This window comes from Camarhynchus parvulus, chromosome 1 (assembly GCF_901933205.1).
Source record: "Camarhynchus parvulus chromosome 1, STF_HiC, whole genome shotgun sequence".
Taxonomy (NCBI): domain Eukaryota; kingdom Metazoa; phylum Chordata; class Aves; order Passeriformes; family Thraupidae; genus Camarhynchus; species Camarhynchus parvulus.
This window is the reverse complement of record NC_044571.1, coordinates 2,142,946-2,158,563: the sequence shown is the minus strand read 5'-3', so window position 1 is coordinate 2,158,563 and position 15,618 is coordinate 2,142,946. Positions and strand designations below refer to the sequence as shown.

The 15,618-nt window shown below is 46.0% G+C and overlaps 1 protein-coding gene across 2 annotated transcripts; it reads right to left on the bottom strand.

Annotated features, from left to right (window-relative positions):
* Positions 1-204: 204 nt before the first annotated feature.
* CHAF1B (chromatin assembly factor 1 subunit B) lies at positions 205-13,459 on the bottom strand. 2 transcript variants are annotated; one of them, XM_030960779.1, is made up of 14 exons: positions 13,423-13,459; positions 12,823-12,953; positions 11,220-11,352; positions 10,981-11,098; positions 10,463-10,566; positions 9,613-9,709; positions 7,965-8,049; positions 6,858-6,951; positions 5,782-5,851; positions 5,594-5,685; positions 3,756-3,918; positions 3,035-3,529; positions 2,216-2,307; positions 205-1,842 (listed from the first exon to the last, which is right to left on the bottom strand). In XM_030960779.1, the coding sequence occupies exons 2-14, from the start codon at positions 12,946-12,948 to the stop codon at positions 1,721-1,723; spliced, it is 1,791 nt and encodes a 596-aa protein (XP_030816639.1). In that variant the 5' UTR covers positions 12,949-12,953; positions 13,423-13,459; the 3' UTR covers positions 205-1,720. The 2 variants fall into 2 exon arrangements, with proteins under 2 accessions (XP_030816639.1, XP_030816648.1); XM_030960788.1 differs by lacking the exon at positions 13,423-13,459 and adding an exon at positions 13,216-13,375.
* Positions 13,460-15,618: the final 2,159 nt, after the last annotated feature.

The window sequence follows — 15,618 nt, the reverse complement described above, 5'->3', positions numbered from 1 at the left end:
CAGGTAAAAATTAAAACTTCAACAGCACAGGAGCACAAGGTCTGGCTGTTTAAAAATGAACCATTATTACACAGCAAAAAGCCTTTTCAGGAACAAGACAATCGTGAATCCTCACCCAGCTAAAAAGTTCCAAAATCTGTTTGAAACCCATCTGAAAAATTGCAAATTCTATTTGAAAGCCATCTAAAAAGATTGCAAATTTTATTTGAAACTCATCCAAAACCCAGCAAAATCTGTTTGAAATGAAACCCACCTGAAAAATTGCAACTTCGATTTGAAACTCACCTGAAAAATTGCAAATTCTATTTGAAGTCCATCTGAAAAGTTGCAAAATCCATTTGAAAGCCATCTCAAAAGTGCACATTCTATTTTAAACGCAGGTTAAAAAATGTAAATTCTATTTGAAACCCACCTGAAAAATTACAAAATCCACTTGAAACCCATCTAAAAATTTGCAAATTCTATTTGAAACTCATCCAAAAAATTGTAAGTTCTCTTTGAAACCCATATGAAGAATTGCAAATTCTATTTGAAACCCAGGTTAAAAAATGTAAATTCTATTTGAAACCCACCTGAAAAATTACAAAATCCACTTGAAATCAATCTAAAAAATTGCAAAATCTATTTGAAACCCATCTGAAAAACTGCAAGTTCTATTTGAAACCCATCTGAAAAATTACAAAATCCACTTGATACCCAAGAAATGTAAGAATGATCTCTTTGTAATTCTTCACTAGAAGAAAACTCAGCTTTAATTAAGTCTAATGAAGATCCATGCTCATCACAGTGAGAAAACAAAGATCCCACCGAGTTTCCTACAACTTTTTGCTTATTAATTGTTGAAATTTAATTGGAGGCAAGAGTTCATTTGCCTGAAGGACTGACAGAGGTGTTGGTTAATATTTCCTCCCTCTGAGACTTTTGTGAGTCACTTCTGGACCATTTGTATTTCTGCTTTTATGAAGTATTAAATGGTAAAAAGAAATTTTAGGTGTAGAAGTTTCCCATCCACTGGATTGTGTTTTATTGGCTAAGGGAGTTGGGGAAAAAGGGGAAATTTCCATGTACACACTCAAATCCTGCTGCCTCAGGAAAATCTCACAGCTGCATTTCTTTTTGAAGTCCAGAAATTAAACAAGTAGAACTTTCTGCTGTCTCATTCTTCCAGCAGCTCTTCAGAGGATTTCTTCCTTTTGCTTTCTTGTTCCTTGCAGTTAAATCTTCCCATTTCTGCTTCCACGTGCCAGTCCTGAGCTTTGTGCTGAGCTCAGAGTGAATCAGCTCCACTGGGCAGCATCATTTTACACCAGAAATAACCCAAAAGGCTGCAAGGACACATTTTCCTCTTTTTTTTAGGTCTTGAACCACATCAAATCTTATGAATGCATTGGATTCTTTTTGCCAGACAGTTACTGGAAGGCATAATGCTTTCTAAACATGATTTAGGGACTCTGATGGAGACTCACATCTTACTGGATGGATTTTTAATCCCCAGATTTCCCTACACTTGAAGTCACTTCCCAACTGTTTCTCCTGCTGCAGAACCACATTCCTGAAACCTGGTTCTTCTAGTGGCAGTTTCTTCACAGAAATGTTGATGTTTTTACATCAAACCTGCACAGGGAACTTGGACTGGGAATTGAGGATTGAATCTTTGCAAAAAGAAATGCGCTCAGACATGGCTGCTTTGACTTCAGGCTGGGAGGGGTGTGCTCAGCCTTTACTTGTTGGACTCACAGCTGGTTTGGTCTCCAGCAGGTGCAGGAAGGGACAATTCCTCAGTCCTGGCACGTTTTGGGGCTGGGGGAGCTTGCAGGCTCTCATCAGATGGCAATGGCTTCTCTGGAAGAAGCAGACAGGAAAATAATTTCAAATTAATAAATTGAGATTAAAAAAAAAACCCTCAACCCTGGTCTGAGAGCGTCCAGCACCTGCAACAAGGATAAGCTGGAAGTACAAAAGTCTTTTAAAAGCTGGAGAACATCACCCCCATGAATTTATCCTTGGTTTCACTGCTATAAAACTGTAGGGACAGTCACCATCAGCTGCCCCAGAGCAGGGAGAACACATTTCATATTGCCCAAAGCACCTCTCAGACACATCAAAACAATGAAGAAGCTTTAGAATTTGCAATCAGAGTGAGGATTTTTTTTACAATATAAATTTATAATGGAAAAATCTGACTGGGCTGCTGTTAAGAGCCACAAAAACTCACCATGCTCCTGTTCTGAGGAAGGAGGGATGGGGGCTGGGTCTGGATATGCAGAGGCTGGGGTGTCTGGCTTCAAGGAAATCAAGTTTATTCTCCTTTAAAAGAGCAGAAACATTAAAATGGTTTTATAGACATCATTTCCATGAGGATTTCACTTCAAGATTTAATTCAGATCAAATCACTTAACTGCAAAAGTAGTTCAGATGTATTTTACTGCACATTTTCCCTCCTTTTTACAAGTTGAATGGAGCATTATGCACTTCCAACCCCCTGCCATGGGCAGGGCCACCTTCCACTGGAGCAGGCTGCTCAGAGCCTCAGTACAATCAATCAATTCCTGGATTATTGGCAATTTCTAAAAAATGAGATCTTTTAGGAAGTCACCTAATCAATGTTTTAAGTTCCACACCAAGGGCCTGGCTAGGCTTGCAGAAGGGTGTTTAAACAGCTCCTGGCAGCTGAAGGCTTCAGGTATCATTTTTGTGCACAAAACTGGACCTGAAGACAGAATCACAGAATATTCTGAGCTGGAAGAGGTCCAAGAGGATCGAAGCCCAACTCCTGGCCAAGACAGACACCTCTTGTTGTGAAGGCTCAGGTGAATTTGCTGCCTCACATTTATGAAGAAACCTAAAAGCTCCACATTTAGGAGACATTTTCATCTCTCATTTGCAGCACAACAAAAAAACTCCACATCAAGAGAGCTTCCACTCAGAGCCAGGGCTGGGGATTTGTGTGCAAAGCTCAGCCTTTAAATGCAGCACAAGCACAGCTTGTCTTGGCCCTTTTATTTACAAGTGGAAGGGGCTCTGGAAATCTCACCTGGGTGTTTTGAAACAGGACTGCAGAGTGGTGAGGGTGACCCTCCTGGGCTGGGGGGCTCTGCTGCTCTGGGTGCCTGCTTGGCTGCTCCTCCTCTCCTCTGAGGATGGCACTGGGGTGCTTTTGATGCCCACAGGGGTTGAAGGGGATGGTACTGGAGTGGTTTTGATGCCCACAGGGGTTGAAGGGGATGGCACTGGGGTGCTTTTGATGCCCACAGGGGTTGAAGGCAGCTCCTTCCCAGCAGTGCTGGGGGTTCGGGGTTGCACTGGGGGATCCTTGCTGGGAGGGGTCCCCTCTGGCAGCCTGGAGCCTGGGGAAATCACTTTGTGGGATTGGCTCTTCTTGGCTTTCTTGTCTGCTGCTGCTCCAGGAGTCCTGACATGGATCTGGGGCTTCTCCTTCAGGGGCACTCCCAGCTCACCCTCCTCGAAGGTGACGAAGGAGCAGTACCCGTCCGTGGAGGAAATGGCCAGGAAGGATCCATCACTGGACCTGGTTGGGATTGATTTATTTCCATTAAAGGCCAAGATTTTAATTCAACAGATTAAGAACCATAATCCTCTAATTTACAGAGCAAACAGGGATGGATTGCTGCTCAGACACTGAGTGACCACGCGTGTGGCATAAATGAAATACAAACCCAAGGCAGGACTCACAGTGGACATGGCAAAAGGACATTTCCCCATCACAAAGAAATCTTAGGAATACAATTCCTTACCATGAAATGTCACTCAGGGTGTGGTAATGGATGTTGGAGACATAACCAAAGGGGAAGGACTGCTCAGTGTCATAAAAAAGCACAGAATCTTCTGAAGCAACAGCAAACACCAATCGATAGGGGAGGCTGAACAGGGCAGGGGGGGTTTTGGGGCTGATTTCATCTGCAAAGAAATGAACAGTGAGAATTCTCTTGTATTTATTGCCAGGTAGTGACTGCACTTAGGCATTAATTTAAATAAAATTACATCATCAATCAGTGTAAACACTGAGCAGACAGCTCTTGCATCAAAATGTAAAATTTAACATTTCTGTTGTCTGAAATTTACTTTTCATTTTCTTAGTTGAAAAACAAAAGTGTACTTTTCTCCCTCTGGATTGCAACTGTTTTGTTTTGTAAATTTTCCCCTCTATTTTCCAGATGGAATTTTTCAGCATATTTATAAGAACTTTAATATTAAAGTCTCCCTTTAGAGGAGCTACAGAGACCAACTGCAGACCCTCATCTCCTTCCTTTGCAACACCACGGATCTAAAATGATGATGGAAATAGAACAGGTAAATCCTGTACGGAATACTACAAATTGAACCTTGAAAGAAACGAGCCAAGCTCTGCCTTTTCACCAGAGTAATGTCAGTCTTGTTAAAATATAAACACTCCTGGACCCACAATAAAGCTGGATTAAATAAATACAAAATAAATTCTTGTGCAACTTCACATAATCCTGTCCCCAGCTCAGAATTCCTGCTCTGCCCAGTAACACCAGTGCTGCTTCCTTGAACAAACACCAGTGGTTGTGGCCAACTATTCCAGCTCCCTGTGATGTGGGCAGTTGAGACTAACAGGAATTCTTTCACTGCACTGCTCCTCTGGTGCTAAACCAGGTTATTTCTTTTGAACACAAAATGGTTAGCAGCTCAAGGAAAATATTTCACAGTGTTCCTGCAGCCTGAGAGGCCAAGGAACAACATTCATCCACTCTACCAAAGCAACTCATGAGGGACTTGAGGTGAACTCAGGGCCTCAGAGTCAGGAAGCAGCTTCTCAGCATTGCCTTAGAGGAATGCTGAAAGGCTGGGGCATAAAATAATGACCAGCCCCATCTTTTCCCAGATTTGCTGGGAGTTCCCACTCCCTGAAGCTTCCCATATGTCTTAGGTTGGATATGGGGGTGTGTGTTCTGTCCCCATCTGTCAGAGCTGGGGCAGCTCTCTGCTGTCCATGGGGCAGTTTTTTCTTTCTCTCTCCCACAGCCAACCCTCCCTCCAGGAGATCTCTGCTGTCCATGGCCACTGAGTGTCCCTGCAGGGCTGATCCAATTCCAGCATCCCATGGGGAGATGCTGCGCCCAGGGGAGGAGCCAAGCATTCCTACCTGGATCCAATCTGAGCCTGGCACAGCACAGCAGCCTTTGCCCCCTGCATTGCCAGAGGAGCAGCTTTCTGCTGCCCTGCACTGCCAGAGGGAGCCCAGGCCCATCTGCAGCAGCCCTGGAGCTGCAGAGGAAAACACCCCCCTTGTGCAGGATCCCTGCTGCAGCAGCAGCACAGCTGGCACTGCAGGAGGGCTGAGCCCCCATGGGATGGGGCTGTGCCACCCCCTGACACACAGGGGGCAGGGCATGGTCTGGCTCTGGCAGGGTTGTTTTGTATTACTGCATTATTTACTTTTTAATTTTTTTCCCTAATAACTGTTATTCCTACTCCCACATCTTTGCCTGAGAGTCTCTTAATTTCAAAATTATAATAATTCAGACTATAATAATTCGCATTTTCTATTTCAGGGGAGGCTCCTGCCTTCCTCAGCACACAGCTGCCTTTCCAAACCCACACACCATACCTTCAGCAGAGGCTCCTCTCAGCTCAAAGTACACGGGGCAGCAGCGAACAGCCAGAGTGCCCTTGCCAGGACAGGGCAGGTGACCCACGGGCCTTCAGAGAGAGCCAGGAGTTCAGAACACACATTTGCACTATTTGAATTGTTTATATTTAAATCCAAACAGATTTTTATCTCATTAAAGCCCCTACCTTTTAAGATTGTTTCTGGAGAAAACATAGGTGGTGTTTGTAACGTTCTCTCCTGATTCCACACAGCCAGCTGCAAAAACAAAAGTTCCAACATTACTCATCACCTCAGAGAGCTCCTGAGCACACACCTTGTGTCCACAAACATTCCAGTTCCTGGCAATTAGGCTTCTCCAGAAATATTCTAATTCCCAGGAATTAGGCTTGTCAGTTGGGCAAAAGCTGAATACAACTTAAAAAGGCATCCCAAATATTTATTTAGTGCTGGTTTTGTTTTCCCTTATACACTTCCCTCTTCAAAGCTGCTTTTTGATGTTGCCTGACATCAATAAAAGCAGGGTTTGGACAGGCACACACTGATCCCTCCTTGCTGGGCTCTTTTTACTCTGAATGCAGAGTGTTCTGAGGGAAAGACAAAATCAAAAAAACTCCACTCATTATCCTTCATTTTTATCTTAAGACTTCTGGAGTTGCAATTTATCCAGCAAAAATGCCATAAATAGCACTTTTATCACAGGAGAAAGTTGATGTTGTGGATTATTAATGGAGAGTATTGCGAAGTTTTTATTTCCTTCAATAAGGAGAACGAGGAATGGCTTAATTAGGATAAATCAGCATCACTGAGATGCAGGAAATATTAAGGAACATTCAAATATAGGATTGAGGGAGCTGGGAAAGGGGCTCAGCCTGGAGAAACCTTAGTTTCTTAGGGAATGCTTTGGGTTGGGAGCCATTTCAGCTCAGGGGGGCCCTTGTGGCTCTGCACAGGAGGGCATAGCCGGGGGGGTCGGGGCTCTGCTCCCAGGGAACAGGGACAGGAGCAGAGGGAACGGCCTCAGGCTGGCCCAGGGCAGGTTTAGGTTGGATATTGGGAAAATTCCTTCCTGGAAAGGGAGCTCAGGCCTTGGCAGGGGCTGCCCAGGGAGCTTTGCAGTGCCCATCCCTGCAGGTGTCCCCTGGAGGTGGCACTGAGTGCTCTGGGGACAAGGTGGGGATGGGTCACAGCTTGGATTCCATGACCTTGGGAATGTTTTCCAAGCTCAGTGACACAGCCCAAGTGCCAGGAGATGCCCCCACACCTGGAGTGAGCAGGTAGGAGCCATCAGGAGTGAAGCTGAGCCTGCGGAAGAACGACTTCATGCTGTCATCGTGAAACATCCGAAAGCTCCTCGCCTGCAACACAGAAATCAGGATTGTGGAAAAGGCCAGGAATGTCCAACTGCAACCCCTGGACACAAAACATCCACTTGGACAATCCAGCCTGATGGAACTTTTCAAGTAAAACCTTTAAAAAGCCATAGCTCCTTCAAGCTCTCTATAAATTCTTCCCAGCTAAGAAAAATAATCCTTGATCCCTCTTGAGCTGCAAAGCAAAACACTCCCAGAGCTGTCACCTTAAAGCAGCCATCAAAAAACAGTCATAACCTGGAGAACAACATTGTTTAACACCCAGTGCTGCTCAGGCATCTCATGCTAACCCCAGGATTAGAGGTTGAAAGAGAACTTCTCTCATGGCAAAGTGCCTGCTCTCAGGCCTGTTCTTCAGTGTCTATAAAACTCTTACCAGTGTTTTCCCCCAAAAAGAAAAGGAATGAATAGAAGGAATTAAGGAAGTTATAGCCAGCCTGGAGGTGTTATTTTACTATCACTTAAAGCTGTTTGGGAGGAAAAAAAGCTCTTTGTTTTCCCTCTTAGGGTTAGAATTTCCTAAATTATCCCTAAGTCATATTTTTCTTCACAATCTAACTACCTTCTTGAAAATTCCAGGCTGTTAAGTTTAAACTATTATTACTATTAACTTTAAAATATTATTACTATTAACTTTGAAATATTACTACTATTAACTTTAAAATATTATTACCATTATTACTCACATCCATTCATAAACTCCCAGCTACTGCCAGGTATGTTTCAAGTTTTTCCTGTTAAGAACTGTTTTCTCCACATTATTTTTAACTTTTACAACTAAAGGATTGTGTTACTGCTTTCATCAGCAAGGAATTTTGGGGATGTGGTTTCGAGGTGATGATGGTGGGAGTGGATGAGCGTGAAGGTCTCTTCCAACCTTGATTCTAAAACATAGGAATTGTTTGAATGGAAAATATTTGATCTTTTGGTTTGATGGAACAGGAAGTTCAGATAAAAGAGCCCCCAGCAGAGTTTGCAGCCCCAGCAGAAGCAGGTACCTCTCCTTCAGCTCCCGACCCCGATGGCATCTTGGTGACATTGAAGGCCACTCGCTTGGTTTGGGTGCTGTAAACTCGCAGGACCCTGCGTGGGAGAGCAGAGTCAGGCAGCAGGGAATGAGGGAATGCAGCAGGGCTGGGAGGGACATGAAAAATCAGCCACCCCTGCCATGGCAGGGACACCTCCCACTGTCCCAGGCTGCTCCAGCCCCAGTGTCCAGCCTGGCCTTGGGCACTGCCAGGGATCCAGGGATGGAATTCCATCCCAGCCCTGCCCACCCTGCCAGGGAACAATTCCTCATTCCCAAAATCCCATCCAGCCCTGCCCTCTGGCACTGGGAGCCATTCCCTGGGTGCTGTCCCTGCATCCCTGGGTCCTGTCCTTCAAACCCTGTGAGGAACCCCTGAGGGAGCTGGGGCTGCTCAGCCTGGAGAAAAGGAGACTCAGGGCTGCCCCCATCACTCTGCACAGCTCCTGAAAGGTGCCTGTGCTCACCTGGGGCTGGGCTCTTTCTCCAGCAGCACTGACACAACCAGAGCACACAGCCTCCAGCTGCACCAAGGGAAATACAGGCTGGATAGCAGGGAAAAGGTTTTTGCAGCAAGGGTGAGGAAGTTCTGGAATGGCTGCCCGGGGAGGTGGTGCAGTCCCCATCCCTGGGTGTGTTTAACAAAGCCTGGATGTGGCACTGGGGGCCAGGGCTCAGTTGAGGGGTTGGGGCTGGGCTGGACTCGATGGGCTTGGAGGTCTCTCCCAACCCAGGGATTCTGTGACTCTGTGAAATTGTCTCTCTCCAGCTTTCCTGGGGCTCCTTCAGGCCCTGCAAGGCCACCCTGAGGTCACCCCAAAGCTTCTCCTCTCCAGGTGGACAATCCCAGCTCTCCCAGCCTTTCCTATGAACAGCTTCCTTTCACCCCAAGTCTCCCAAAAATGCCCCAGGATCTCCCTTCTCAGTCAGCACCTCAAAATATAAATCTGGACCACCAATTAACCATTAATTAAAATTCTCCTCCTGAGGCACCACCAGAGGGATGTGTGTTAATGACCAAAGAATCAATGAACCCCTCACAATGCCTGGACTCCACGAGGTTTGGGAAGTCCCAGCACTTGGATTTATGGAGGAATAAGGGAATTAGGAAAACAGGGAACTGCCAGGCTGTTCCTACCTGCACTGTGGGTCCCTCAAGAGTGGGAACTCCCCTGAAAAACAATTAACTACATCTCCATCAGTTGTATCATCATGGAGTGCTTTGGGCTGGAAGGGACCTTAAAGATCATTTAATTCCAGCCCTGCCTTGAGCAGGGACCTTGCACTGTCCCAGGCTGCTCCATCCCCAAGGATGAATTTATCAGCTCATTAACACAACCATGCAGCACTCTCTGAAGAGTATCACTAATGATCAATAACATAAAAATTTAATTCCTAAAGGAAGACTCCTACAAAAGTTTATTTGCTGCTAAGAGAGACTGCAGGAATCATTGAGCACAAACCAAAAAATTAACTAAAATATCACTTTACTTTCATATCAACCTGCTTACACAACAGAGTAAAAAAACCCACAAAACTTCTTTTTTATCTGGCACACTTCTTTTTAATCCTCCTGGAAAAAGGAATATTCAGGAAAAACACTCAGACCAACAGCTCACCTGTCACAACTCAGGGTTGCAATATACTGGCCCAGAGGATCCCAGGTTACTCCTTGGACATAACTCTTGTGCTCATTAAATATTGAAACTTTCTGTCCTGAAATTACAAACAGCTTTCAGATCATAAATTCCACTGTGTTTCCAAACATTTCAGACATAAAACAAGACAAAAAAAATGCTTGAAAACATAGGGAAATAATTTTTAAACATAAAGTGTCCATTGGATGGTGGCTGATAAGAATATCAGCAAAAGTTGCTTTTAAAGTGCCAGTTTAGGGTTTGTTCACTACAAACTTAATAATTAACTAGAATTAATATTAGATTAATATCAGCAAAGGCAGGAGTTCTCTGACCCCACTGATGTTCCACAAGGGAAGGTCTCAGAGCCAAAACATTGATGAGACAAAGTTACACAGAGTTTTAGAAATACTTTGTTGAATACTGGCCACAGGTGAGATTTTTTTTATCATTTAAGTGTTGCTTTCTTGCAAAGAAATACCAGAACCTGACAAATTTCAAAGAAAATAAATAGCTTTTCAAAAGGAAAGACACCAACAGAGCTCAGGCCGTGCTGCACAACACCAAAAGGTGAAGCAGAAAGTTTGTGCAAGAGTTTTGGGGGGCAAAAAATGTGTGAAGTTATTTCCTGAATACTCCAAGGTGAACAGATTCCTCAGGTGTAAATTCTGTTGGCTGAGAATATTTTATATCTATTTATAGAGGGCCCTCACACACCCAGAAAATCACACAGAAAAACAATCAAAAAAAGATGTTTCACATTTTTTGGGGGGAAATGCCACAAGGCACTTCCAGCAGATCTGCAATCCCAAGGGATAACTGCAGCATTTACCTTTATTGACATCCCACATGATTGCTGTGTTATCCACAGAAGCAGATGCCATGTAATTCCCATCTGAGGTCCAACAAATATCATACACATCTTCCAAGTGGCCTCTAGAAGGCAGGAAAAAAACAATTATTAATTTGAAAATTAAAAGCCATGTGTGAATATGAGTTTTATGAATTTTTAGGTTAAAAAAAATAAAAAAAGAGGCAAATAAAAACTCCTGCTGGTGCTTCATGCAGTTCTGTAACTCTTCTCACATCAACCTCAGCAACTGCCAAGAACTGCTCCTTCAGCTTAAAACCATTGTCCCCTGTCCTGTCACCACCTGATTATTTGAAATGTCCCTCTCCTTCCTTTTTCTGAGTCCCATTAACAGGGAGTTAAAAGGATTAATATCAGAGCAAACAAATTGTAGACAATGCTGGAATTCTACACAAAGTGAAAAGTGCACCACATGTTAAAAACCACTGAGGAAACAAAACCACTGAAGAGAAAACCAAACTGACCAAATAATAAATTACCTCAAAGTTTTAATGACTGCCCAGTTCTCCTTGTTGAGCTGAGCTTCATCATCATCCTGAAAAACCAACGGCTCCAACTCTTTGCTGTCATTCAGCTTCCACAGCAAAATGACAGCATCTGCAGAAGAAACCAGAGCAAGCTGCTTAATTTCCCTTTGTCCCTTTGGTTCACTCAGGTGGATTTCATTCGGTTTAACTTCAAAATGATGCTGATGAGACAGAGGAGAAGCAGCTCTCACCATCCCCTCCTGAGGCCAGGATGTCCCCGCTGGGAGAGAAGCGCACGACGTTCACGGCCTTGGTGTGGCGCGCCAGGTTGGACAGGAACTCCACGATGGCTTTTCCATCCGGGCCTTTCTCCACCTTCCAGATCTGGTTAGGAGAGTGTTACAGCTTTCCAGGGCAAATGGCATGTCACAGGATCATCAGGGTGGGAAGGGAACCTCAGGAACACCCCAATCCCTGTCCCCAAGGCCACATCCAGACTGCTCTGGGACAATTCCAGGGACTCCAAACCTCCCTGGGCAGCTCAGCCCAAGGCCTGACCACTCTGCCAGGGAAATTTTCTGTCCCAATCTCCAACCTGAGCCTGCCCTGGTGCCATTTGAGGCCATTTCCTCTCCTCCTTTCCCTTGGTAATGCCTCAGGTTTGAGCTTTTCTATTTTTCAGAACCTGTGCTGCTTCAGTGTGTGGCTCTGGGCTTCATATTATGGGATGGTGAGCTCTGTGCACAGAGCAGGGAGACAAAACAATTCCTGCTCCAGCTGGGCACCAAGGACAAATGATCCAAATCTCAGCCCAGGAGCACAAACCCCGTGGGCTGCAGAGAGAAAAACAAGCAGGGTGGGACTGCCTGGGCTAAAGCTGGAATGGGACAATGAACTGCAAGGTGCAAATGGAGCAGAACTGATCCCAGGGACAGACCCCGTGCCCGGCCGTGCATTTTGGGGCCATTTTGGTTCATCTTGGGTGCAGCCCTGGCTGGGCTCTGGTGCTGCCCAAGGTGCATCCATGGAGGAGATGATTTTAATAAATCCCTGCTTTATTCTTTAGCTCTGTCCAGCCTCTACTCCAGCTCAGCCTTTACAAGGCATCAGTTTCTGGTGACCACAAATCATTTTTGGGATGTAGCAGAAGAGCCTGACCCCACCTCACTCCACCCTCCTATCAGGGAGCATATTTTATGTGAAAGAAAAATGACATTTTTCTAGCCCTAAAAAGTAAGGAATCCCTGAAACATAAGCACCACCAGGGAAGAAGAGGTCAATTTGCCAATGAGGAAGGACAAAGTTTTATCTGAGACAACTGGAATAAACTACTACAGAGACTATTTACAAGAGTATGTATTGACAAGGGGGAGTGGCTTCAAACTAGGGGAGTAGGTTTAGAGTGAATATTAGGATGAAATTGTTCCCTGGCAGGGTGGGATGGAATTCCCAGAGCAGCTGGGGCTGCCCCTGGATCCCTGGCAGTGCCCAAGGCCAGGTTGGACACTGGGCAGCCTGGCACAGTGGGAGGTGTACGTGCCATGGCAGGGGTGGCACTGGATGATCTTTAAGTCCCCTTCCAACCCAAACCACCCTATAACTCTATGTACGATCTTACACTCTTTCCTGAAACCATCCACTCCCCTTGGCATGTACCTGCCAATAAGCCAACATTTTGGGTAATGAAACCAACCCGATATTTTGGATAATGAAACTAACCCAATATTTTGATAATGAAACTAACCCAATATTTTGATAATGAAACTAGCCCGATATTTTGATAACACAACCAACCCGATATTTTGGGTAACAACCCCCACACCCCGCCCATCTCCAGGCCCAGGTTCAGCTCACCCTCACGGCCGTGTCCACCCCTGCCGAGGCCAGGCGATTGATCCTCCCATCCGCTCCATGCTGGAAGTCCAAGCTGTAAACCGGCTCCTTATTATGCCACACGATTTCACAGGTGATGACCTTCATGTTCCCTGGAGAAAACAGAACAAACCCCACATCAGTTCTTGTTCCTTATGGCTCTGGCGGCCAAACTTTGCGCGCATTTCCCCAGCACCGCTGGCAGAGCCTGGAATTGCACCGCGCTCATTGACAGGATGCTTTGAGGAAAGCTGTTTCTAAAAGCTGTAATTATTATGGCTAAAGTTCCTGTTTGGGGATTGCAAGAGGACGGTATCAAGCCCCGTGCATCAGTTTTAAGACTTGAGAGAAAACTTTTTTGGGGGGGGTAACAACCCTGCCCGGAATCCAAACAAGGAGGGAGTACGGGCGGCCCGGCGCGGGCAGGAGAAGAGCAGAGGCGCCGCTGGCCGCTCCCGGAGCCTCGGGGATCCCCAGTCCCGCTCTCCAGACCCCGAGGATCCCCAGTCTCACTCCGCAGAGCCCCAAAACCCCAAATCCCGGCGCGGCTCCCCCCGCTCGGGTCCCCCGCCCTCCCCTCACCTGCGGCCCGCCCGCGGCTCCCGCGCGCTCCCGCCTTCGCCCGCCCCGCGCATGCGCGCGCCCGCCCCGCGCGCCGCCTCAGGAGCCCTGAGGGGCTGCCGGGGGATAAAAAGCTCAAAAACATCAGAATTAACCTAAAATGAAAAAAGCCCGGTGCTTGCACCTCCTCAAAAGAGTGTGTGTTTTGTTTTGTTTTAATTTCACAGGCATTGCTGTGCTTGACCGGTGTAAATATATTAAGGTCTTAATGAGTAACGTGTCTCCAAACTTCCCTGTTTCGAATGCAAACTTTTGCCTGAAAAACATCATAATGACAAGTTACATTGTGAGAAAACGGCTTCTGCTTTCACTTCTTTCCCCAGGGAAGAGGATCCTCTGGGCAGGGGAGGTTGAAGCCCAAAATGGGACTCTGAGAGCTCCCCAGACCCCGCAGGGCCTCACACAGCAAGGGAGGGAGTGGCAGGGGACAAAGGAAGATTAATTCTGCATTACAGAATCATGGAATGGTTGGGGTTGGAAGGGATCTTAAAGTGCCACCCCTGCCATGGCAGGGACACCTTCCAACTGTCCCAGGCTGCTCCAAGCCCCAGTGTCCAACCTGGCCTTGGGCACTGCCAGGGATCCAGGGGCAGCCCCAGCTGCTCTGGGAATCCCATCCCAGCCTTTCCCCACCTTCCCAAAGAACAATTTCATCCTAATAGTCAATCTAAACTCTCTCTCTTAGTTTGAAGCGATTCCCCCTTGTCCTGTCACTCCATCCTTTGAAAATTGTCTCCATCTTTCTTGTCACTTCCCTTCAGGTCCTGGAAGGCCACAATGAAGTCACCCCAAAGCTTCTCTTCAGGCTGAACAATCCCAATTCTCTCAGCCTTTCTGTTCCCATGGGAGAGCTCTTTGTTGTCATCCCTGTGGCACAGCTCACTGTCATTGTCCCCTTATTCTCTGGACAACCCTTGAATTCTGGAGTTTTCTCCTTGGGACAGCCCAAGGGCTGCTTTGGCTCCACGCTGTGCCAGGGCCCAACACAGAGCTCAGATCCTTCCCAGGCCAGTGCTGTGCCAGTGCTCCATGGCAGGAGCCACCTGGCTTGGGGACACAGGGGCTGTGCCCTCCTGTGCCACCCTCATGGGGGACAATGACAGCGTGAAAAACGCCAATCACTTGGTTTTAAAATGTTAAAAGTTTAATAGTAATGAAATGGTTATAAAAATAGCAATATAGAGTAATAATAATTTGGACAATTTGGATTAGGACAATATGAGACAATAGAAACAAAGAGTTATGGATGTCCAGGTACCTTTTTCTGGGCAGCACAAGCCCAAAAAAGGGCACACATTAACAGAGGATTAACCCTTAAAAACAACAGCCTGTTGCATATTCATACATCTCATAAATGATGTATAAATTCCATTCAAACACAGGATTCTGTCTGGTCAGTGTCAACTTCTTCTTCTGAATCCTGACAGCGCCTTCGAGGTGGGAAGAAGTTCATTTCTTCTGATAATGGGGCAATAAATTCTCTTTCTGTGAAAGATTCAGGTGTCCTGTGGCTGCTGTCTCGCTGCGAGTCCTTTCCTTAAAAAAAGTATCTTATATAGCATAGTTTCTATTTTAACATTTTTTTATAACCTAAAACTATATTTAACACACTACTTAAGAGAATTAATACAGCATAACTTTCTAACACAACACATATAATATTCATTTTAATATTTGCGAAAAGCCAATCATAAAATATGAATTTTTCACCACAGTAACACCCCGAGCCAGGGGTGTTGGGCTGCAGGAGAAGCCCTGGATGGGCTGTGGGGCTGTGGCTCCATGTCCCTTGTGCTCCCCAGCTCCGTGTCCCTCGAGTCCCCTGGGCAGGGAAGCCATGGCAGTGGTGGCAGAGGTAGCAGCCTGTCCCCACAGAGGGCCATGGTGGGATTTTTTGCCCAAACAGCTCACCCGGATCAGCCTCACCAAGCCCAGCACCCTCCTGGTGTTGTATCTGCACTTTTGCCACTGTCTGCACACTGGAATCTTCTGTGCTGTGCTCATTCCAAACCTTCCCCCTTCCTGTTTGCCAACTGTGCCTGTCTTAGGTGAGTTATCCTGAGGGAACTCCCTCCTTTGGCAGTGTTTGAGACCATTTATTGAATTAAGTCCTGACAGATCCAGTGCCCTCCTCATCCACCTCCATCAATCTTAACC